General features: G+C 46.3%; 12 protein-coding genes across 12 annotated transcripts; 4 read left to right on the top strand and 8 right to left on the bottom strand.

Moving 5' to 3' along the window:
- Window positions 1-151: 151 nt before the first annotated feature.
- Window positions 152-3,930, top strand: SARC_01418 (hypothetical protein; the record flags this gene model as incomplete). Its single annotated transcript, XM_014304889.1, has 4 exons — window positions 152-957; window positions 1,901-2,020; window positions 2,781-2,966; window positions 3,742-3,930. The coding sequence occupies exons 1-4, from the start codon at window positions 670-672 to the stop codon at window positions 3,928-3,930; spliced, it is 783 nt and encodes a 260-aa protein (XP_014160364.1). The 5' UTR covers window positions 152-669.
- Window positions 3,931-4,147: 217 nt separating this feature from the next.
- SARC_01417 (hypothetical protein) lies at window positions 4,148-7,283 on the top strand (the record flags this gene model as incomplete). Its single annotated transcript, XM_014304888.1, has 1 exon — window positions 4,148-7,283. One exon carries the CDS (start codon window positions 4,148-4,150, stop codon window positions 7,241-7,243), a length of 3,096 nt encoding a protein of 1,031 aa, XP_014160363.1. The 3' UTR covers window positions 7,244-7,283.
- Window positions 7,284-10,455: 3,172 nt separating this feature from the next.
- On the bottom strand, window positions 10,456-10,974 carry SARC_01416 (hypothetical protein; the record flags this gene model as incomplete). Its single annotated transcript, XM_014304887.1, has 1 exon — window positions 10,456-10,974. The coding sequence occupies one exon, from the start codon at window positions 10,972-10,974 to the stop codon at window positions 10,456-10,458; it is 519 nt and encodes a 172-aa protein (XP_014160362.1).
- Window positions 10,975-11,095: 121 nt separating this feature from the next.
- Window positions 11,096-12,166, bottom strand: SARC_01415 (hypothetical protein; the record flags this gene model as incomplete). Its single annotated transcript, XM_014304886.1, has 1 exon — window positions 11,096-12,166. One exon carries the CDS (start codon window positions 12,164-12,166, stop codon window positions 11,096-11,098), a length of 1,071 nt encoding a protein of 356 aa, XP_014160361.1.
- Window positions 12,167-12,524: 358 nt separating this feature from the next.
- SARC_01414 (hypothetical protein) lies at window positions 12,525-13,826 on the top strand (the record flags this gene model as incomplete). The annotated part of the gene is made up of 1 exon (XM_014304885.1): window positions 12,525-13,826. One exon carries the CDS (start codon window positions 12,525-12,527, stop codon window positions 13,824-13,826), a length of 1,302 nt encoding a protein of 433 aa, XP_014160360.1.
- Window positions 13,827-14,193: 367 nt separating this feature from the next.
- Window positions 14,194-15,297, bottom strand: SARC_01413 (hypothetical protein; the record flags this gene model as incomplete). Its single annotated transcript, XM_014304884.1, has 1 exon — window positions 14,194-15,297. One exon carries the CDS (start codon window positions 15,295-15,297, stop codon window positions 14,194-14,196), a length of 1,104 nt encoding a protein of 367 aa, XP_014160359.1.
- Window positions 15,298-15,750: 453 nt separating this feature from the next.
- SARC_01412 (hypothetical protein) lies at window positions 15,751-16,254 on the bottom strand (the record flags this gene model as incomplete). Its single annotated transcript, XM_014304883.1, has 1 exon — window positions 15,751-16,254. One exon carries the CDS (start codon window positions 16,252-16,254, stop codon window positions 15,751-15,753), a length of 504 nt encoding a protein of 167 aa, XP_014160358.1.
- A 504-nt stretch (window positions 16,255-16,758) lies between these two features.
- SARC_01411 (hypothetical protein) lies at window positions 16,759-18,162 on the bottom strand (the record flags this gene model as incomplete). The annotated part of the gene is made up of 1 exon (XM_014304882.1): window positions 16,759-18,162. One exon carries the CDS (start codon window positions 18,160-18,162, stop codon window positions 16,759-16,761), a length of 1,404 nt encoding a protein of 467 aa, XP_014160357.1.
- A 561-nt stretch (window positions 18,163-18,723) lies between these two features.
- On the bottom strand, window positions 18,724-19,701 carry SARC_01410 (hypothetical protein; the record flags this gene model as incomplete). The annotated part of the gene is made up of 1 exon (XM_014304881.1): window positions 18,724-19,701. One exon carries the CDS (start codon window positions 19,699-19,701, stop codon window positions 18,724-18,726), a length of 978 nt encoding a protein of 325 aa, XP_014160356.1.
- Window positions 19,702-19,983: 282 nt separating this feature from the next.
- SARC_01409 (hypothetical protein) lies at window positions 19,984-20,454 on the top strand (the record flags this gene model as incomplete). Its single annotated transcript, XM_014304880.1, has 1 exon — window positions 19,984-20,454. One exon carries the CDS (start codon window positions 19,984-19,986, stop codon window positions 20,452-20,454), a length of 471 nt encoding a protein of 156 aa, XP_014160355.1.
- A 368-nt stretch (window positions 20,455-20,822) lies between these two features.
- SARC_01408 (hypothetical protein) lies at window positions 20,823-21,644 on the bottom strand (the record flags this gene model as incomplete). Its single annotated transcript, XM_014304879.1, has 1 exon — window positions 20,823-21,644. The coding sequence occupies one exon, from the start codon at window positions 21,642-21,644 to the stop codon at window positions 20,823-20,825; it is 822 nt and encodes a 273-aa protein (XP_014160354.1).
- Window positions 21,645-22,234: 590 nt separating this feature from the next.
- On the bottom strand, window positions 22,235-22,888 carry SARC_01407 (hypothetical protein; the record flags this gene model as incomplete). The annotated part of the gene is made up of 1 exon (XM_014304878.1): window positions 22,235-22,888. The coding sequence occupies one exon, from the start codon at window positions 22,886-22,888 to the stop codon at window positions 22,235-22,237; it is 654 nt and encodes a 217-aa protein (XP_014160353.1).
- Between the last annotated feature and the right edge of the window lie 329 nt (window positions 22,889-23,217).

Here is a 23,217-nt window from a genome sequence, read left to right as displayed (position 1 = left end):
CTCTCTCTCTCTCTATGACACATAAAAATAAATAAAAGCTGCAGCGCATAGCACCCGCCTCATTGTCCAATCGAATCATCTCATTTTGTGATATTTTTTCTATATTCCACGCACACGAAAGCCGAAGTGGCTCACTCTATCACACCAACACAAGAGCCTAAAAAAAGTTCACTATGACACCTTTAGTTCCACTTGGTCACAGAGTCAAACTACAACCAAAAATAGAACGAGCGTTTTAAGTACATAAGACATAAGTACTGTACACGTAAGCAATCATATTCACAACCGCTTTACTTCAGTGGAAGAAACATACCTGCTATATACACTATTGCATTGTATACTTAGAATCAACATACTATTATCACGTTCAAGAGGTATCCATCTCCGGTAGCCCAAGGTGCGAGCACGACTTTACATTCTTACAGAACGGCATACTTTCAGGACGCCAGATACTTAAAAAAACGAGTATATATACATACAGCTCAGCGAGTAGGATAGCTGTGAAACAAACCTATACGGGCGCTTGGTCAAGGGCTGGACGAGTGTATGTGTAATGATCAAGTGTGGCACCTCACTACTGCATATATCTACGGGTTCTTCGTCAGACTACGCAAGTACGAACTATAAACTCTGAACTCTGAACTCTGTTCACTTGCAATAAAGATCAACATGGCCCAAGAAACCCTCCTGCAATGTCGTACTGAATCAAACCATACAGTCGGTAAGCGATGCGCAGGTAGTGTTGCCAAGTATCGCAGCGTGACACCTATATTGAACCTCCCGTTTGAGATTTTGGAGAAAATATGTGGATTCATAACCGACACGGATGATCTGATTGAGCTCATACACACTTGTAGACGACTTTGTGTTGTACTTAAACCCGATGGCAAGCACTGGACGCTCATGATAAAACGTATGTGGGGAAATGCTTTGCCTCGATGGTTCATTCCAAGCAAGGTGTGTGTGATTGATGTGGCCTGTGAGGGTTAAACTTGGTTTGTCTATATGTGGGCTTGAACATATTGTATGTTGTCTGTCGTGAGTATGAGTATACTTGTATTATTATGGCACTACGTGGGAAGTAATTCAAGTTTAATGACACTAGTACTTGTATATGATAGAGGCTTCAATTGTAGTCCTAAGAGAATGATTCCGGAAATTAAGATATTTATTACCTGAACACGAGTCAATCCGCGGATACGGGTCATGATTCCTGCAACCGTACAAGAAACTTTGTACAAATTCTGCAAGCTCCATGTCCTAGCTTACACTCCTGACACTTCATATATGCAGGCGTTTATACTGTTGTCTCAGCCATGTGTTTGTGTATTATAACCTAGCGAAGCAGTTAATTATAGAAAATTGCAATACCATATTGGTAGACTGACAGAATCAGACCATTCTCACGTTACTGCTCCCATGAGCTGATAGAGGTTCGTGGTAGTTTTTGTATGATATCGATGCTTAAAGCTCTAAGTTCTCGGCTCATGTCTGCAATTGTCTATCTTCATAAATATTTGCGATTCTTTGATGTTTATGGACGACTCCTACATTAGTTTGTTCCTTATTTAAACAATAAGGTCTGTACACTAGGTACAACCTCTGCCAAGTATTGTATTTAGCAGTGTTGTGTCTTAATTCTTAACAAATGTATAGTCCTATCACTTTGAAATTTGACCCTTGTCAAGCGCATAAGGCATTTCTATCAGTCACAATCTCTAGCTTGCGTTCGGTGCGTCTTACCAATCACCAAGTATTCTAACAGACTGAAAGCCTGCGGGATTTTATACGCGTTTGCCAATCTTGTCGTACTCAGTGTGATATCCATATCGATTCGCTGCCTATTTGTAGCACAGTTTTTAAATTTATAAGGCTATATTTATTGTCTGGATTTGCGTAGGTTATTAAACCGGGCTGGACGCATTCAACGCAACGAGGCCTGTCTGTCGTCTTCGAGAAGGTGGTGCAACACGAGTGCTTTGAGTTCTTCGACTACTCAATCAAAGTGTTCCGCAGTTTGGTATGTCGCATTATAATTGATCCCAAAGTATCTCATTGTGTATATATAGGCATCTTATGCCCACTCACAAAGCCGGTGTATTCCAGTGATCTTTTGATCTGCAGACATGGTCTGAGGCAGGAATATCGATTACTTTGTATTGTATTTTACGTGTTCACGAGTCTGGATATGAGGGCTCCAAAGCTGTATTTTCATCTCGATATCCGCGTCTATGCTGAAGTACAGTGTCTGAAGGAGCTCAAATCCTATCGTAGTATTATCGTATTAGAATGAATCACATCAATGTTTCTAGATGATTGGAGTGTACAATTTAAACAGTACCATCATGAATCACTTCCGGGTTATCTGTATCCCTCGTGCACAGTGTTTGAGTGCACAGACTGTATCTTGGACGATAGTAAGGTATTAAATTTTGATTTTCATGTTGCACTTCCTAGATGCTGAATTTTTGTCGTACCAAGTATAGAGTTTGACTATATGCAACTATTAATCATGATTTCTGCGAATCGATGATACATAATTTATATTACGGTATGAGCTGCGGTCGCCATCCGTTCATACCTGCCTTCATACATGAATCAACATGTGTTTCGATTGCTCGAGGCTGCCTCGTAAGTAATTTAAACTATTCACCGCTTGACTTATAGATTATTTTTGCCTTTCATGCAAACGGCAAATGTGAGCTTGTCGTATCATATTGACCCGCTTTCTATTGGCACTTCTCTAATATTCCTATCTCACTCTCTGACCCTCACTACAGTGCAAACAACTCTGCTACAACTCACTGTACCAGTTATGTCGCGATTGGACTATGAACAGCTGCTACGTATGCCTGCATGACGAACGGTGTCTTGCACCCGGTAAAGTGTTGCTAAAGCGCGAGATAACGGGAAAGAAGCGACAGTTGATGCTTTGCGTACCTCATGCGCGTGCTACCATTCCCTTGGTGAGTATTGCTCTATAAACGAGGTTATGTACTCACTAGTATGTTCGTATTGGATTAGCAGCGCGACATAGGAGGCAAGCAGTGCCACTTGATGCTCTGCGAATCGCATGCACGTACTGCCAATCCTTCTTCAGTGAGAAGTGCAATAAGTGTGCTGTTTTATTGATTACTATTTCTACGTTTGTATCGGATTTGGCAAATTGCTGTTGAATTGGTGCAATAAATAAGAACCATAAACACACATAGTCACGATTGATATCCTCTGTTACGTCAAGTTCAGTCATCTTATTTGACACTCATGAGTGTGTATATGATTATATTGCATTGATCAGGATTTCTTTTCTGTTCCTTTACTTGCATGAACATGTGCAAATCATATGCCGGTTTAAGCCGAATGATCAGATATCACGTTTGTGCGTTTATTTGGATACTCTGCTATTACTATCACCATTTCACTAGCCTGCCCCTCTCCTCCTCCTGAGTCACTCTCTCGAGAGGGTAGTATGGTTGTTGCTTAAAGGAGCAACGATGACACATTCTGTGAATTCATAATTTATCCCGTCGGGGATGGGGGCCACCACGATATTGCCTCGGAGGGGTAGAGTATGCTCAAATATATACATGTCTATTCATAGTTATATATATATATATATATATATATATATGTATATGCTTACATCTATTCTGTTAACGAAGTTATGCAATACATGCGCTAGTGCCAACCGTAGTCAATCCGATATAACTGATGTTGTATCACTCAATTGCATATCTGCAGGGAACCATACGCGACAAATATGGCCTCAAACCCGTCGATGTGGATCATTTGCAAGACGCGTCCATCCCGCAACGATCCAGGCGGCTACAACAACCATGCTACTTCACAGACAACGTGCTAAACCGATGCATTGAAGTGTACGGCAACCTATCCGTGTGTGGGCATACTAAGGTGGGTGAGAAGAAATAATAGTATTCATATTATGCCCTTTACAGCCGAATGCGGCTTTCGTCCTGCTCTCTACACATACATGCTCATAAGCATGTACAGCATTCTGAACATGCTTATCTATCGAATTGGATCCTTAGAATTCATACGACCCTGCAAGTTAGCTCTATCAATACCTATTGAGTTTTGCGTCTTTGTTTCCTCAAATTATGTGCTACAGGATGCAAGATATAGGCAGATGCGTGCGCGCGCAATTATGGACAGTCTGTATCGGGCTGGTATGCTTGTACATCCGGGACAAAAAATGCACGAGTCCGTGGAAGTGCACAACCATTACGGGTACAACACGTACAGCCGCGATGAGTTCGTTTTCCCTTCGGGATACGGCCCACAGGCCCTTGAACCAGAAGTGTACGATACCGACAGTGAGAGCGCACGCAGTTTGGCCGGCGATGGTGTGCGTATCAAATCGTGTACGGATAACGGTGTAGATGAACATCCAAAAGTAGCTAAAGGCAAATTGCGGTTTACCGGAGTGGAGTTCGTACCTCGCATGGGCATTCAGAATCTGGCTGAGAATACAGAATCAAAGCATATGAATGTGCGTGCTGATGCTGACCTGGCGCGTACGACTGAGGAGGGGCAAACTAAAGTGCGGAAAGGCCGGAAACGAGACCCTGCCGTGTGCAAACAGATGGAGAAGTTGGAATTCATATCAGTGGGCATGCAAACGGGCACAGACAAAGTTACCACTGATATGTCAACACAGCCTAGCAACTCAACAGAAATGTCTTCCGTCCCCACAGTCGGTCAGTCTATCCGGAGAGATAGGAGGGCAAATAAACAACAACTTGCTGCAGACTCTCATTGTGCACACGGGAATGGTGTCGAAGTTGTATTAGAGTCCAACACAGCGTGTGAACAAATAACTATACCTCGACTTGCTACCGCTAAATGCACTGACCCTCCGTGTGTGCACCGGAACGACAAAGAACCATTTTCTGAATCCAACGCAATGACAGACGGAACACAATCGCTCGCGGCCAGGTCCTTGAGTACTCTCAGTTCCCGAGCACGGCGTCCGTCCAATTGGGAGAAAGATACGTCACAATGTACAACCGGTATCCGTAAAACGAGGCGTGTACTTCTCCCAACACCACGACGTCATTCAATGCCAGCCACCACTGGAGCTATGTGTGCACGAACGTTCCAAATGACAATACCTGATTGGCGGATTGAACCACAAACTGTAGCATTGAAAAAGTCTGATTGGCTGTCTAGAGCCTGGGGTCCAGTGACAGAGTCGGTAATCGCTCCTCTTGAGGTCTGTTCCGGTAGAGTACCCTCGGTGCACCCTTCTAGGTACCCAGATGCATGCCGTAAGTTCAGCCTTGACACAGGAAGTCGTTTCTGGGCGAAGGAGAAAGATGTCGTGCGTGGACTACAAGCGACTGAAGCGGTCGATACGCCGATAAGCGGGTATACACCGGCCCGGAAGATAGTGGAATTGCCTGCAAATGAAAATTTGTCCGCAATTGGAGACCCATCTGATAGTCGTGGATGTATATCTGGGGTGGGTGCTGTGGACATAGCTACGGAACCCAGGGCGTCTACGGGTGCTATAGAGGGAGAGGGTGGTGCAATGCTGGACACCAGTAGGACGGGGAGCGGTGTATATCTGTGCGACATGGATATCGACAATGTGCGTGACAAGAATTTCAACATAAATGCTGATCCTGTGCGCGAGCCGTATGGAACTGATGTGTCCTCAACTTCGGGTGATAATGTGAATGTGATACCAGAACGCAAATATAAGGAAGCTAATGTGATTGGCGCACATGCTAGCAACGAGGCATCTGGATCGGCACAGATGCATGAAAACCTTCCTCAAGTGGGTTTCCTGTCGCCAGAGATGCGAGCCGCTGACAGCAAACAAGAACAGTGCGGTTCTTCTCCGGATGATAGCGTGGTTGTGTTGTCGCGTAGAAGAAATGGCGTTGATATCGGCAAAGGGCGCAGCACTCTACACTCTCATGGCATTGATGTGATTGTACTGTCACCGAAGGCAAATGTAGTTGAGAATGGGTCAGGAGGGTGTGGCACTTCGAAGTTGCATGACAGCGGGTCAAGCGCATCGTCTAGGGAGAAAAGCACCATTGAAAGTAAAGATCTAGTCATCGGGGACATTATAGCTCCAACGAATAATGAAACCATCGATAGTGAAAATGGAGTGATTGCGATGTCACCGGAAAGAAGGGCCGCTGATATGGATACAGGAAAGTGCGGTATGTCAGCATCGCATGCGCGCGGTTTAGTCGTACCGTCATCTGAAATGAGAACGGGCCACACTGACAAAGCGAAGTGCGGTAAGATACCACCAAATAGCACTAAGGTGTGCCCCAAAATATCTTTTTTGCCGAGGTCTGCATTCGGACCACCAACAAAGGAGAAGGCTCACAAGGCTTCTGTACCAGGCAAACAGTTAGCCAGAAATGCAGACGGGACAAATGATTGTTCCGGTGATAGAGGCTCACACACATGCGGCCTGCCACACGCTCAAGCATGGACAACTAAGGGGGTCGGTAAAGCATCGAAGTCTAGCTATGCGTCTGCATCAAACGGGAAAGTGCGGGAACACATGCGGAATCTGGGTATGCATAACAAGCGCTTAGACGCGCAAAACGGAAATGCGGATGTGCAAGTCGATACACCCGTACCCGATCTACCGCAAAAACCCGTGCGTGCCTTAGCACAAAGCGCTTGGGGGAAAGCACCTGTATTTGCAGCCGAGAAGAAGACACAGGCTGCCAAGAGTGTACTTACAACACCCACCACACAAAGTCAAGTTCACGGGTTGGAGAATACCCGTATTACATCGACAGAAACAGATGGTGGAGGTTGGGGTGAGGCAATAGCCAAACAGATAGTCAAAAATGGCTTTGTGGATGAGCCTATTAGAGACTATAGCGAGAAGTTACACGCCCACACACCAGAACAAGGACTGGTACATACACTCACAAAGCAGCCTCAGGCGCACAATCTCACGAGTCAGTCTGCACATGCACCTGTGGGTGCACAGAGCACTGCACATGCACCTGTGGGTGCACAGAGCACTGCACATACACACATACAGGGTGTAGCACATTTACATGGGCACGGTCATGGTAGTGGATTAGTCAGCAAACCGGCTGTGAGTATGGGCAGAGGCAGAACCGGGAGAGGGCGTGGGCGAAGAAGTACAGAAAGCCAGGGGCCTAAATTGGGGCCCAACTCGATATGGTATACGAAGTTCAATGTGCGCCTAAATCCGGATGTTGCGGAGTTTAGCCCGTGAAATGCGTACCAAGTGCGGAAGTCTGCGCGGCAGTCGAGATGGCAACAAAGTTATTTACAGATATTGATGCACCTTCACGTGTGATATTTCAAGGACTTGCCGGGGATGTCGCACATATATAGATGCTCTTGAGCGTGTAGGCGTTTGTTGGATTTCAATATGCTTCGATAGGAATGCGCGTTTGTAACCATTCGATTTGTACTTCAATGGGTTTTAAACAGTTAAGTAAGGGGGACATAAGCTATCCTACGGTCCCTTAATTACCGAATAAACTTGGTTGCCTTGGCACATTCAGTGCACATCCGTATGGCCCCCATCGACCACACGTGACGGAGAACTTATGTAACATTAGGCTCTCCCTCTCGCCTCCCTCCTACTCCCCCGAGAAAGTAGGTGTAAGCTAGCGGCCTGCAGGATGTAGCCCACCGCTAATTGATCGAATATACATGCATATACAAATACAATATAGATCAAGACAATGCCTTAGTTCGCATCGTTAGAGTGTAGCTACGCATTCGTACTCGGTCATTAGATCATAATGTACGGTTGTAGATTCGGCCAAATTTCATATTCACAACACCAAATGAGTTGTCGCGCTACGTTTGCGCAGTGAACCGATGCAGTATTCGGAGACATCCATGGAGCTTAAGATCGTTCTCATTGCGCTAAGCTATTCCCAGCACACGTGCTAATGATCAAAACAATTGCAACTATAGGCAACATGTGTGCACACATCCAAAACTACGGCAAAAACTGCTCACTTAGGGCTTCACAGAACTGCTCCGTGATACAGCAGCTCTTAGCTCGCGTTGTTATTCGGATAGTTTTTAATACTTCAGCCATTGGCTTGCCCCGGGGGGTTTTTTTATAGAGCTCCACGTTCCCAGTGACTTTTGCTCGGTATCCCTTTTCCTCTTGCTTCTCTGTTCTTCATACTTTCGTCATTCCCGTTTTTCGTTTTTCGGGCTTTTAGTCTTCACTTTAAGTTCATTGGCTTTTTGGCTCTTATATCACGAAAAGTGTAGACAATATAGCAACAATCATGAAATATCACTACAGCTAGTAAATATATTAAAATATGACCCAAATTCTCTATCTCAAGTACATATGGAATAGAATACTGCTTCAAACATTTACATTGTCTGTAACATGTACATAGCCAATTTTTATCATACTTGAATTCGACAATTTTTCAGTGGATATGTACATTCGATACAAATATCAATACTTTGTACACAATTCTGAATAATGGATTAGAACCTGCAAGTTTTTAATACTTAAGTGCTTCACAAAACACGAATATATATGACGATTTCATAGCAATCAAGATATAAATCTGTTTGTCCGAAGGTGGACACAATCACTCAACGCAATATTCAAACTGTCCGTAGTATTTTAAAAAACTGTTTTCTATTTCACAAATACATTTAATACATTGTGCATGACGTGGACTCAGTCGCAATTGGCCGTATAATGTGTTATCGTCAACTGGCTACAAAAAAATATTTACGTTAATATTTATTAAATCACTCAAGGAAATCTGAAAACGTCAACCATGTATAACTACAGTTGTAGAGTTTTTCTTTGTAGCTTACAGGTTGTATCTACATGAGTATATATCCAGGATGTACCCGTGTATACTTATGTCAAAATATAAACTGTTTCTGTCCAATATTCGCTTGTAAATGCCTGTACATAACTAGTGCATTCCCGCTACCAAGTTGAAGCCACGTGCTTATTGATAAACGACAGAATCCCACACACACAAGTTATATATTTTTCAACACGCGCAATAAACGAAAAGGCATTCGTAATCCAAGGTACCATCTAGCAGGTGTTTGTATATATTTGTGTTTATTTTATCGCCCCCATTGATATGTATTCAATCAAGTTGACATCCGCGTATACAGTGAATGGGAAGCCCACACTCAAAGGCAAATAGAAATGCAATGTACTTAGAATAGCCATCTTTGGTAACGTCATGGCTACACGACCAAATCGATTTAGTAGTGCAGAAGATAGTCCAAGCTCACTGGAATATATGTGAAAAGCTGACAGCAGCAGAAAATTGACGATCTGCGCGAACCAATGCGATAGCGATGACGGATTTGTCACTTACGTTGCACTATCTTAAGTCCCCAATAAACCACCCTGACCAAATAAAGTACATACACGAGACAGATCAGATAAATTTTCTGTCGATTCGGTTTTGCGTATGGAGGAAGATATGAGTTGCTGCCGTGCCCATTAGTTTAACAATATACTGGTCAGTGACAAATAGCAACTGACGTCTGTCAACACAGGGATGAACATCAACTCGACGAGCTCCATTTGTGTGTGTAGTACATCTGTGCTCGCATATGCTTACAATAATGAACTAAATACAGTTGCAATATTGTACCGAAACACATGCTGGAGCGTTCCCTTTCATCAGTCATTGAGACTAACATCATTCTAATTGCGCTAAGTTGCTGGTTATACATATGCTAATGATCTAAACAATTGCAACTAAAGAAATACTCAGTGTGCACACATCCCAGAATACGGTAAAAACTGCTCACTTAGGGTTTTCTTGGAAACACTTGTGGTATTTCTTGGAAACACTTGTGGTATTTCTTGGAAACACTTGTGGTATTTCTTGGAAACACTTGTGGTATTTCTTGGAAACACGTGTGGTATTTCTTGGAAACACGTGTGGTATTTCTTGGAAACACGTGTGGTATTTCTTGGAAACACGTGTGGTATTTCTTGGAAACACTTGTGGTATTTCTTGGAAATACTTGTGGTATTTCTTGGAAATACTTGTGGTATTTCTTGGAAATACTTGTGAACTTGTGGTATTTCTTGGAAATACTTGTGGTATTTCCGATTTTCGGGCTTCTGGTCTCCACATTTGGCTCTTCGGCTTCATGACTCTTTGGCTTTTTCGGTTCTCGGCCACTCGTCTGTCGATATTTCTACTCCTCGTCCTCTGGTACCAACGGCGGGGTCCACTCTCCAGTCGTCACTCGTCAGGGGTTTGACTTTTGAGTTTTGTAGGGCCTTGCCTAGACCCCTAGTTTTTTTTTACAGGGCCTTCTCGGGCCCTGGATTCCGGTTACCGGTCGTGGACAGCACAGGGTAGTCAACCTGCAGTGTGAAACCCTGAACAGGATTTATTTTACGACTTCGGCTAATTATGTGGAATTCCAATCTGATCCAACCATGTACCGTCAGACGAAACTCGACAGCAACGTGACAGCAAGGCGCATGCTAGATATGGCAATACATGTGCTGCGGAACCGGACCACCACGTCAGCTACGACGTGCACTTTGTGCGCCACGTTGAGGATCTCTAGATTCATGACATCGGTCAACTCCAGTCCGTGGTTCTGAAAATGGATTTGGGATACACCTATGACGTCATTATACATCAAGGGACCTTTGAGTTTTACGACATGTGCGTGATTGGAAAAGAGGTGTGTCACTTGATACTCGTGATCCGCGCACCGGGCTACAGTATCGTCCCCGGTGTATTCCTTGACAACTTCTGACGAATACACGCGCACAGTTTTGTGGCGGTTAGTGTACTCGAACAGAGGCTGTGGTTGGTCTTTAACACTACAACCCTTGTCGACCAGGGGCTGTAACACATCATCCTTAACACTGCAATCTTTGTCGACCACATCTTTCGACTCACTACTACTACTACCCCGTCGTGAACCAGTGGCGTTAGTGGTCGAAAACAACATGTCTGTAAGATACTTTAAAATTGTTTTATAATTCCGAGAGGGATGAACTTCATTCGATTTTTTTTTCATTCGTGTTAACTTAGCATACATTTCCTCTATTTTTTTTTCTACTTCTTCGGCTTTATATATATCGCGTATACGCCGCACAAGGTAGATTTTGAATCCGGATAACGTCGACGGGATCACTCTTCAGCGCGCGGCCATTCACCATGGTAAACACAAACCAGTCACAGTGCATCTTGTCGTGCGAGGCTCGCATAAAGTCCAAGTCCAAATCATCGGGGACCTCGGACCGATCCGTAAACTCACGCACGGCCACAATCGCTCCGTCGTCCGGTAAATGCATCAGATAGTCTGGGTACACCCCGAAGTCGCAAATCTCCCCGGATCGTTTTCCAGCACCCCCGGCTTCACCCACGACGCGTCTGTCGTGGGTGACATAGTAGCGGTTCGTCACATATATGTTGTCAACGTGAACCCCAATCGTGAGTTCCGCCACGTACCCGGAACATATGAACTCGCCCAGGTTCACCACAGAGTACCGCGTCGGACTAGTAACTGTGGTGGATTCTGCAAGCTCGGCGCGGCACATTGGACACGTATTGGCTATAGCCAGCCACATCCGGATACAGGCGGTGTGGAACACATGCCCGCACGGCATAAGAGACCCCATGTCGGTGTCGGTATCATCTTTGCACATGGTACATTCGGATGTCAGAACTACGCACGGGAGTTCCAGAACGGCCAGGCGGTCCGCCGGGACCGGTGCACTACATTCGCTATCATCCATCATGTCAAGAGCCACCAAGACGACAATCAGCTTGCACTCGAGATCATTAATAGTCCGCTCCACACGATCCGCGTCGGTCGTGTTTTTCCCACAGTCAAGCATATGAAACAGGGCGTCGAAATTGTCGGGTCCAAATCTACCGGCGTGGTGGGCTACAATGTCCGCCAACACAAACACCATCATTGGCGTGACAGCGACGCCGTCCGCGAGACGGGCAATGCTGCGTGATATGAGATCCACCAGGCCGGCATCCATATCCAAGTCGCAGGCACCCGCGTCGGCCAGTAAAACATCCATCAGTGTCCAGGGGCACGGGGACGCGACCTCCATGTGCAACATCATAGTCAAGGCGAGCTGTCGATGTTCGTACATGGGGTGTAGGCGCTTCATGGCAAGCGTCATTTTGGTGTGAGTATAACAAACACAGCCGTGCGTTTCGTGGTCGGAGTATTCGTTCATTGTTCCAGAGTGTGAGTTTGGGGGTGTGTGTGTAAAGTGAGTAAGTTGTAAATGAGATTGTGGGGGGTGGGTGTGCCTCTTATATACTTTTCAAGACTCCCGGTTTTTTAGGGTATACAAATATTTATGTTTCAATACACATTCGGAAACACTGGTTCACCACACGCGACTGAATCGTGGACCGGTTTACATGAGCGCCATTTTTAGTATATAAGCGACACCTTGCGAGCACATTTGCCTCACACTCGCACCTGAGAGGTTTTGGATTTGATAAATATATACTTGTTAGATTTGTACTACAATGACACTAGCGACAACTACCACTGCAGGTACACCACCGGACACGGATTCATCCGTGTTTGTATCAACTCTGAAGAAGAAGATTGGGGGACTGGTGAGCCCTATCATGTCCAGAGACCAGTTTACGGGAGACCCGTGTCTGGGGGCGATCCAGACGGCACGCAGAGCACTCAAGGACAACGGGGTCCTGATTATTCGCGGATGCATCACACGCGCGGCATGTGCGGCAGGGCAGGTGGCAGCTTACCGCGCGTGGGAGCGTGACGTTAAACCGAGCATTGATGTGCAGTACGCGCCAAAGGTGGACGTGGCTAAGACTATATATGATGTTCAGAGTCAACACAAGTTCCTGTGGCCCACTGGTGTGATCGGCAACAAGGGGTTCGGATTTATGTATGCGCAGCCTGAAGCCAAGTCAGACTACCACGCAGCGCAGTTGGATACCTCGGACGCGCAGCCGACGGTGTTTGCGCCTGGGTCGGGGTTCCAGGCTAACCTGGCGGTTATGGAACATCCAGACAGTGAACTAGCCACGGCCATTTTGTTCCAGGTAACCGGCAATATGGGGGGTATGGTGTCGCAGGATTCGTTCAAGACGTTTAGGGGAAACCTGACTGTACCTCACGTTGATGACTATCCGACCTCGGATACGTTTAATCGCGTGCAGGCTATGGTTATTGGATACAGAGAGGGCAATGTACGCCTCGTGTTCGGACGAGCCACGCACCAACCCGACATCTCGGTCATGTACCGAGACAAGACCACAACGGGGTTTACTTCATTGTCGAACTCAGACTCAATAGTCCAGGTCCTAGAAGCAGCGGGTGCAATCGTGATCCCTGAGCCCGGGGATATTGTGTGTTGGACGGCTGGCGTAGTTCATTTTGAGATGAACATTGACCCAAAGGGCAACAAGTTTAAGCCCACGCGGGGTCATGTACAGGAACGCTACGTAGTGGGAACGCACAATCCCAGCGGTAGCCTGACGCAGACGCAGCTGGAGACACTGACTGGGATGGCAGAGTCTGGATTTATCTTACATCCGTACGTTGGGCCCAAGAGGCAGTTTGGGCCTGCAAATGCAAACAATTTTCACCGCAAGAACACACAATACTGTCGTCGTAGAGTCCAACCTCCAGACGAGAAGGCGCGATTTGTTGCAGCAACCAAAGACTGCAAGGCTAGAGTACACAAGCTTACCGATCGACGCCGCCAACTGTACGGTATTCCGATCAAGGATGCTAATCGACTATTTAAAGACCCCCTCGCGCAGCAAGTGTACAATACCAAGGTTCAGTTGTAGTGTCGTATTTAATAAAATTTGATACATTGAGAAACCAGACATCAAAGTATACGAGACTTACAAACAATTTGTTCTGTTGTTAATCTGAGTGTTCTTCCTCGTCTCTAGTATATGTATTACCTTAGCCCTTGGTGATCAAAGATGGTCTAAACCTCTGACTCTTTGTTCCCTTTGATGTTTAAAATAACCTCTTACGAAAAAGGGACATATTTAATAAAATGTATGTAAGGGTTCTTTATTGTAGTAATGTTCGTCGCAGAATATTTTGGGGTGGTATATGTGAGAACACGAGTTGTGTGCAAGCTAGTAATCGCGACCAGGGCGAACGTTCGTCATCCAGGTACAGTTTAGGTTGAGAGTGTGCAAGCTAGTAATCGCGACCAGGGCGAACGTTCGTCATCCAGGTACAGTTTAGGTTGAGAGTGTGCAAGCTAGTGCACGCGGCTAGGGCGTTAACGTTCGTCACCTGGGTATCACTCAGGTTGAGTGTGTGCAAGCTAGTGCACGCAGCTAGGGCGTTAACGTTTGTTACCATGGATCCACTCAGGTCAAGTGTGTGCAAGCTAGTGCACGCAGCTAGGGCGTTAACGTTCGTCACCAGGGTATATTTTAGGTTGAGTGTATGCAGGCTAGTGCACGCAGCTAGGGCGTTAACGTTCGTCACCTTGGTATAGTTTAGGTCGAGTGTGTGTAAGCTAGTGCACGCAGCTAGGGCGTTAACGTTCCTCACCTTGGTATAGTTTAAGTCGAGTGTGTGCAAGCTAGTGCACGCAGCTAGGTCGTTAACGTACGTCACCTGGGTATATTTTAGGTTGAGCGTGTGCAGGCTAGTGCACGCAGATAGGGCGCTAACGCTCGTCACCCTGGATCTACTCAGGTCGAGTGTGTGCAAGCTGGTGCTGGCAGCCAGGGTGTCAACGTTAGTCACTTTAGTAGAGGTCAGTACGAGTGTGCGCAGGCTAGTGCATGCAGCTAGGGCGCTAACGCTCGTCACCCTGGATCTACTCAGGTCGAGTGTGTGCAAGCTGGTGCTGGCAGCCAGGGCGTCGACGTTCGTTACATTGGTCGAGAACAGGTTGAGTGTGTGCAAGCTAGTGCATGCGGCCAGGGTGTCAACATTTGTCACCATGGATTCACTCAGGTCGAGTGTGTGCAAGCTAGTGCTGGTGGCCAGGGCGTCGACGTTCGTCACCTGGGTATTCTTCAGCTCGAGTCTGTGCAGGCTGGTGTATGCAGCCAATTCGTCGACGTTCGGTGATACGCCAGTATAGCGCAAATGTTTAACATGTCTAGGTGGTAGAAAATGATCTGTCCCGTCGTATGTGTACACTCCTCCGTCTTCGTAAAACCAATTCATCATTTCGGGTCGTCCGTACGCTACGCACAGTTCCAGCGCACTCGGGGGATCAAGAAAACCAAGAATGCGTCGGAGACAATCGTGTGTTAAGCCAAACAGTGTAGGTGTAGTCATCGTTCAAGGGATTTGGACCAGCCGCCTTTATACGCAAAAAACTATATTGGAGAAGTTGAAAGTGTGAGTTTGAGCTGCACCGGGACTACGGTTTTATACTAGTCGCGTTGGCAAAATGAAGCCCCGAATATGGGTGGTTGACCGGTTAGGGGCGATCGGTGAACCACACCGACTGCTGGCCACAATGACTCATATATACCACACACGTGGTTTGGGGTTATAGGGTTTTTTGTCGTTAAAGAAGGTTTAGGGTTTAGGATCGGGGTCAGCGTCTATATAATTTGGTACATTAAAACCGCCAACTTGTCACTCCAACAAACCCCCAACACCTGTGTAATGTATGTTCAATAAAATGTAAGTATAATGTTTTTTATTGTGGCTATCGTTCGTCGCAGAATATTTTGGGGTAATAGTAGATTCAGTCTTCCTCGCACGCGAACTGGAAAAATAGACTTAGATATGGAGTTCACCGATGTTCGTCGTTGCAACGTGGACAACCAGCTTCAAACAGATATTGTCCAAAGTGCGTTGTACGCGAAGAATGTGTTCGGCCGAGTCTTTACCACGTGAAAGTAGGTTAAACAGTGAACCAAGATCGTGAGCCTTGAACCTGTCGGCATTGTTTATCACTACGTCAGCCAAGACAAACACCATCATAGGCAACACGGTATCCTCCTGGGACATTTGGAAGATGCGGTGTGATATATAACCAACCAACTCGGCGTCGAGATCCAATACATTGTCGGCAGCCTTCATTAAGGTGTCCGCGATCGTCCAGTAGCACGGGGTTGTCATGTTGTCACGCGCAAGCAGATACAGAAATAAATGCCGTTTCTCGTATATTTGATGGTTGCGCTTGTCGGCCAGTGTCGCTGTAGCAGCCCTATCGCCGCAAAAACAATCAGGGCCGTGTTTGGCGGCGACGAGAGGGATCGGTGGGCTTGTGTATCCAATCATTTTGTTTGGTCAACAGTTTTAGATGTATGTGCAAAACGGTTATGAATGTCCTCACCCAAAGAGTACGCCCCTTTTATGCACCTAACCCATGGTGTATTTTAGGATTTTAGCGCTGCGAGTGGGTGGGTTGACCGAACATGATTGTTTCGTGGACACGGCAATACATGTAGTGCAAATGAGCACTATATTCGCGGGCGAGGGTTTTTGTCAACCCGGTTTTATTACGGATTCGGGGGTTGGGGTTTTTGTCAACCCGGTTTTATTTGCATCATAAACACTTACCGGTAGTTGTGTAGATGCAATGGCTAGTATTCAAAACAAACATAGTGTTAAACATGGTACGACGCAAAGGTTATTCAAAACAAACATAGTGTTAAACATGATACGATGCAAAGGTTATTCAAAACAAACATAGTGTTAAACATGGTACGACGCAAAGGTTATTCAAAATAAACATTTTATTAAACAAACTACGATGCTTGGGATTCCAAAGTTAAAACGGGTTTAGAGGTCACGGGTCGACACGGACTTTTTGTATTTGCTGCCGGGGATATAGGAACTAGGGCCAAAACCGACAATGTTCAACGAACGATGATGTGGGAGGGGCTTGTTGTCATCGATAGACATCATAATTGCCCTGTACCGAATCGTATCACCTCTCTGCTCTGGTGCTTCGACACGCCACACATAGCCGGGAGTGGGCTCGTGTATAGCATTGATGGCCTCTTCAGACAGACGACATCCGGTAACAGCCCTATGTAGCTTGGTCTGTTTAAGTAGCGGAATAGTACGGAACCGAGTGCGTGGCTTAGCGAGCCTTTTATTATCGGGTCCACTGCTGTCTGAAGAGTGTGTACGGGTTGGCTGCTGTTGATGTGCATCTGCACCTGGAGCCATTACCACGGACTTGGATGGCCGTTTTTTGCGGCGACTGTCTTTCTTGGGGTTGGGGGTTTTCGACACGACTCTAGTATTGTAGTACAAGTGCAAAGCTGAGTGTACGTGCATCTTGAACCGTACCTTTGAGTCCAGTTGTTCCAGTATTACATACTCCTGGTCTGTAGCGTGTGCTATTATAGTGTACACGTGTCCACTAAGACGAACGGCTGCACCCACAAGCACATCCGACCTCGGCATATCAGAGTCATCAATTGTACACTCACCCTTGGTAGCAACCTCAATCTCATACTCTCCGGGGATGCAGTGGAGACTGGCGCAGTCGTATACGCACACGTGGTTCAACTCGACAATTGGGTTCGTAGTCGCATTGCATTGGCTACACGTACGGTCCAGGAGCGCAATTAGTTTGGCTGCCAGGGGTGATTCGTATACAATATGGCAGTCCTGATCAGAGCAGTTGGTACACTGGTTGTTGGTAAGCACCAGTGTCTTAGAGCACGCACGACACACGTTGGTGGCACAGCTGGACCATAAACCTACGTCCGGTGTAACAATCTTGCACGTGTTGCAACGGAATAGGTTGCGTATATCGTTGACCGGAACGCTATAGTCGCTATCGATAAGGGGACTCTCAGTTGGGCCAGTACGGTCATCCACACTAGAGTTGGCGTTGGGTGTAGATGGCACCGTATACGGCAGCAGTGGTTCATCGACTTGCAGATCCATCACGTCCATGTTTGTGGTATACGTAAACTCTTGGGCGTCCGGCAATGAGTCGGACAGGCTGGTCATCGATACTTTTGTAGGGTGAGAAGGAAAGGTGGATGCAAGACTATGCATGTTTTCGGTGGAATTAAGTGGTAGAATTTCATCAGCCATGTTATCCGGGTAAAAGGATGTGGGTGTTGAGGGTTGGTCGTGGACTGGGGAATTGGGACTTGACAATTCACCGTGTAAGTCTTCACCTTTACCGCCGCGTGTACGTACAGAGACTCGTTGATACGCCATAGTTTAGAGAGGGTGGAGGAAAAGTAGATTAACCGTTACTTGGAGGCTTGTCTGCGTTGCTTGTTGAATGTGCAAGGCGGATGTGTGTCACTTAACCAAACGGGTGGGTTTGTTTTATACGCCACCAAGACCTAGAAAAGCGCAAGGTCAGATAGTGGTGGCTAAAAGGGGGCGGTAGGAATGAATTGAGGCGATAGAAGTATGGGTTCGAGCGGGACGGTTCACGACGCAAGGCTGAATGGTCAACCCCCCTACACCAGATTTAAAAAGAATAGGCTCAGTATCATCAAACTAGGGGTGGGACTTGAAGCGATTTGACTCTTTTCAGTACCATGATTACTCTAATGAATATATGGGGTTTGAGGTTTTATTAACATTAGGGTTTTTGTCAATATGTAAGGTTTGGGGTTCTATTGCTATTAAGGCTTGGGTTAGGGTTTGGGTTTAGGGGTTTGCAAATACTATTGCTCTTGTCAACACAATAGGGTTTAGGGGTTTACAAATACTATTGCTCTTGTCAACACAATAGGGTTTAGGGGTTTATTAATATTAAGGCTTTTATTAATTTAACAGCTCGCGTTCCAACGCAAGGATGGTAGCTCCGTCCACCCATCGGACAGCCCTACCGCTAATCACGTGGGTAAGTCTATGTCGCTGGCGTACAAATGCAGCAATAGTTGAATCACCCAACCCAAGCTTGCGGAACTCAAAGATGATCCATTCGTGCTGGTCGTGCAACTTGCTCCGTATGATAACTGTTGGTTGGAGGCATTTGTTGACTAGTCGAGCAAATTCGTGGGTTGGTGGAAGAGCAATTTTCCGGTAAGTTAATGCTCCCCTTCTACGCAGAGGAGGGTAACGAGTAGTGGTTCGGGAATCACTACTTGAGCCGTCAGAGGTTGTAGATGTATACACCGGGGATGTAGGAACATACATTGGGGATGATGGTATGTTCTCTGGCGACGCCGGTACATCATCATACATGTTAGGGTCGATGACAGTAGTATCCGGGACAACTATCGATGTTACCGGGGGTGCAAAGCAGACGTGACCGTCACTTGTAATGGGATTTAAGTGCTGAGAGCACTTGGGGCACGTATATTCAAACACTTGCAAGACGTGCTTGGCCATTGGGTTTCGAGTAAGACTCAGGTTGTCGTTACGACAATTGGGACAAGTGCGTTCACCTAGTCGATTAACACAGGCAACACACAGGATGAACGTACAGCACATAGTTGTCGTAACATCCTCAAATACCCGTACACACACACCACAGGTAAATAGCTGGTCGCGGATATCGTCAATGTTGAGTGTTACCCGATGATGCTCGTCGTCATGGGCAATTCGGTCCGAGTCCACGATCGGGTTGATTGACGGGTCACCAAGTCCCGGTGTCCTATTCACAGTGTCCATTCCAAGCGTTTCCATAGCAACCGTAAGCCCAGAGGTCTGATCGGCAGAGGTCACTAATCCACTCGGACTCTGCGTTATAGACTCTGTCAAGGTTGCTGTTGCAGTCGGCTGGGTGATGGCTTCCATGATTTCGGCGGAACAAGTATACTAAACTTTAGATGTATATAATAGGTTCACAATGGTCAGTGTGTGAATGTGAAACTACCCTGGGCGTGCCAGCACCCTTTATACTAATCGGTCTTAGTATTGGCGTGGCAAAAATTTTATGGGTCGGGGATTGGGGGGTTCACGGATCGGGACGGATCGGTCATGGATCATCCGAAGGGTGGGTATAAAACGCACCAGCTCACTATTGGTGGGGTTCAGTTTCTATTGTAACAACAACAACAACAAAAGGCTAGCTGAAATATGAACCACCACCGCGAAAATGGAGACAACGAACACTGTGTGTGCGACCAGACGTGTGAAACGTACTTCGGGATAAGAGACCACGTGTTCTTTGGTATGCACGAAACAATGCTGCGAGTTCTCCTGAGTTCGGCAAACACCGACTACTGTTACTGGTACATGATTGACGTTCTACTACACGGGGCCGACGAGCCGTACGAGCCTGCACCCGATATTGTAGCACTGATTTCCAAGACGATTCGGACGGATAAGTCCATCGGGAAGCCGCTACCGAGGATCCTTCTCCTACTTGATATCATTACTGCAAATCACGCCCTATTCGAAACGACCGAATTAGGGATTGCGTGTGTGTTGTTGGAATGTGGACTAGATTCACCGAGCGCCCCACGAATCAACCACATGATTGACCGATTTGGGCGTAAAATGTATGAGTACTATATAAAAGCCATAACCACGACATTTGGTGAGTAGAACCAGTGGTTTTAGGTGTTTACCAATAAAGAGTTCAGGGTTCGACGACACATAGAGATATTTTAGCACATGAATAAACATCAAAACAACAACCCCAATTTCTAAAACGATTTCGTTTCGTACACGGGAATCTTGTGAACGACAACCTTTAAAGGTAGCAACAACACCCGAACTCAATGGTTTAAAGTTTGGGTAGGGGTTGTTCTCTTTTGGCAGTGTTTAATCCCACCCCTGGCGCTGCCTTTCCTTTTTTAAACATTCAAGTGTATTCTCCGTTTACAGGGTTCATCTGTTCTGCGGAGTTACTAACGTATCAACGTTTATCAATTCACAGTGTTATACAGTATTAAAGCTCATACATGATTCGATTAAACTTTATTAACAAATCCTTCTGGTAACAAACAGTCCTCTAAATCATCATCCTCGGATATGTTTAGAGATTCCAGGTTTTTACATAGACGGAAGTCAACAGAATACTCACCGTGTTTCACGTATTCGGCATTCGACAACACTAGGGTCTTCAGATTAATCAGGTGTCCGAGCATTTCGTAGTCTAGAATGTGCATACTGTGCAATTCCAGATGTTCCAAATTGCGCAATCCCGTCAATGGTTCCACCGATACACGGGGGTCGTTGGCAGTAATTTCGAGCTTCGTTAACTGGTTCAAACGAGACAGGGACTCCAAATCCAGATAGTCACCTTCGTCCTCCGCCCCGGATTCGTCTAGGCACAATTGGCGCAAATTAACCAGACCCCCCAAACTCCTGATGATAGGGTCCACGTCAAATGGACAGTCGCTAAGTTCAAGTTGCTTCAACTGGTGGAGGTCTCGCAAAGACCCCTTGCACGCGCGGATACCGATCAAATCGAGGTTTTCCAGTGATGTTAGTTTCGAGAGTATTGATAAATTGACGGAGTCGCTGACCGAGCCACGATTTTCAAGACGTACCGTTTTCAGGTTTGTCAGGGTCGAGATACCAGATAGTGAAGCAGCGCTGCTGTACGATTTAATCCACACTCGGGTCAGACCCAGCTTAGAAATCGAGTCCCAAACCTCAGGGTTGCGAAACTTTTCGGTACAGTGAAAGGCCAGTTCCCCGTCAAGATACTGGCGTACAAGGTTCAATTTCTGAATGTTGCGACATGTAGCATGAAGCTCAAGGACATCGACGATTGTCAGTTTCGACATGATGATTGAAAAAATGTCGCTACCGACAGTTTCGATACGAGATGGCTGAAGAAACATAATTAAGTTGAAGTGATAATGTCCAAGTGATGTGGAAAGTGTGAACGCGCGACTACTTCTTATATAGTGGTGCATTTACGAATGGTTCAACCGACTGTGACTTGAAGTAGCTAAATAATGGGAGGTTCACGGATCAGCCCTGAACCGTTGACCACCCATCACAAACGGAGGGTGTGGCTTAGGCAGTCCACCTCGCACGACACACCCAAAGACCAGTTATCTCCTAATTAGGGTTTTAGGGTTTAACACGTAGTATTCCCCTTATGGTCCAAATTGGGGGTTTGGGTGTACGTGTAGGGTCTCTGGGGTTGGGGTTTATTGTGGGGATTAGAAGGGTTTAGGGTTTAGGGTTTAGGGGTGTAGGGTTTAGGGTTTTAACCTTAGTACACGAAAATTGTTCCACCGACCAAATTAAACCCTAACCCCCGACGTAACATTAGCAAGCTCATTTAATTTCATGTAGAGTTAGTTTATTGATATTTTTGATGTTTAACTGTGGATAACAACACACTCCCCCCAACCCCATACTCCAATCATTTGTTGCATTTCTTACACAGATCGGTTGTGCCGGTTACCGCGACTTCGTCTAGGGACTTGTTCTTAATGGATCCACACGTCATAGCAATGTGAACCTTACCCTTGGTGGCGCCGGCAATACGGTATCCCGTGCGAGACTGGACGGTCGTTGTAACAGTAGCTGTTGGTTCACGCGTAAGATCCACCACCGGTACTTGAGTTGGGACGTTTGGTGACTCTACGTTAAATGCCTCATTAACGTAAGCGTTATCTTCGGAGCCTACTGGTAGCATTTGCACATCAGGGGTGATAAGGTTGCACTTCTTACACAGATCGGTTGTTTCCGTTATAACCACTCCGAGTACCTGCTTGTTCTTAAGTGAACCACATGCGGGATTAGCGTGCACCTTGCCCTTGGCTGCACTGCTAATACGATACCCCATACGTGACTGACCAACCAAGGGTGACGTACCGTTTACTCGAGCCTGGGGAACGTTTGTTGTTGGGGTTGCAGCCAGCTCCGCGAGTACACTGTCGATATCATCATCTTCATCATAGACATTGCGGCCAGCTGTGGCTTGAACTTCAGTTTCAATATTACCCTCAGCCCTATATTCAGAACCAACACTGCTACTCGACAAATTCTGTTCAGCCACGGGCTGCTTCAACATGCATGTTCTGCACAAGTCAGTAGTTTCAGTGACGGAAGTTTCCTCCACGTCCTTGTTGGTCAGGGCTCGACACGAGCTGTACAGATGCACTTTGGTCCTGGTAGTACCAGCAACGCGATAGCCAGTTTGGGTTGCAACACCACTAGCCGTAGGCACGAAATCATACTGCGGCACGTGGTTTGAAACCTTGGTTGGGGTTCGTACCGCGTTTGGTCCCAATTTCACACCAGTAGACGTCTTCGTCTCGACCAACCCAGTGCATGGGCACGGTTGGTAGTTACGATCCAAAACCCGATTGAAAAGTACGGGGATCCGGGTTTCGGTAATCA

Source organism: Sphaeroforma arctica (assembly GCF_001186125.1).
Source record: "Sphaeroforma arctica JP610 unplaced genomic scaffold supercont1.55, whole genome shotgun sequence".
Lineage (NCBI taxonomy): Eukaryota > Ichthyosporea > Ichthyophonida > Sphaeroforma > Sphaeroforma arctica.
The sequence above is the reverse complement of the archived record's forward strand: the minus strand, read 5'-3'. Positions and strand labels throughout refer to the sequence as shown.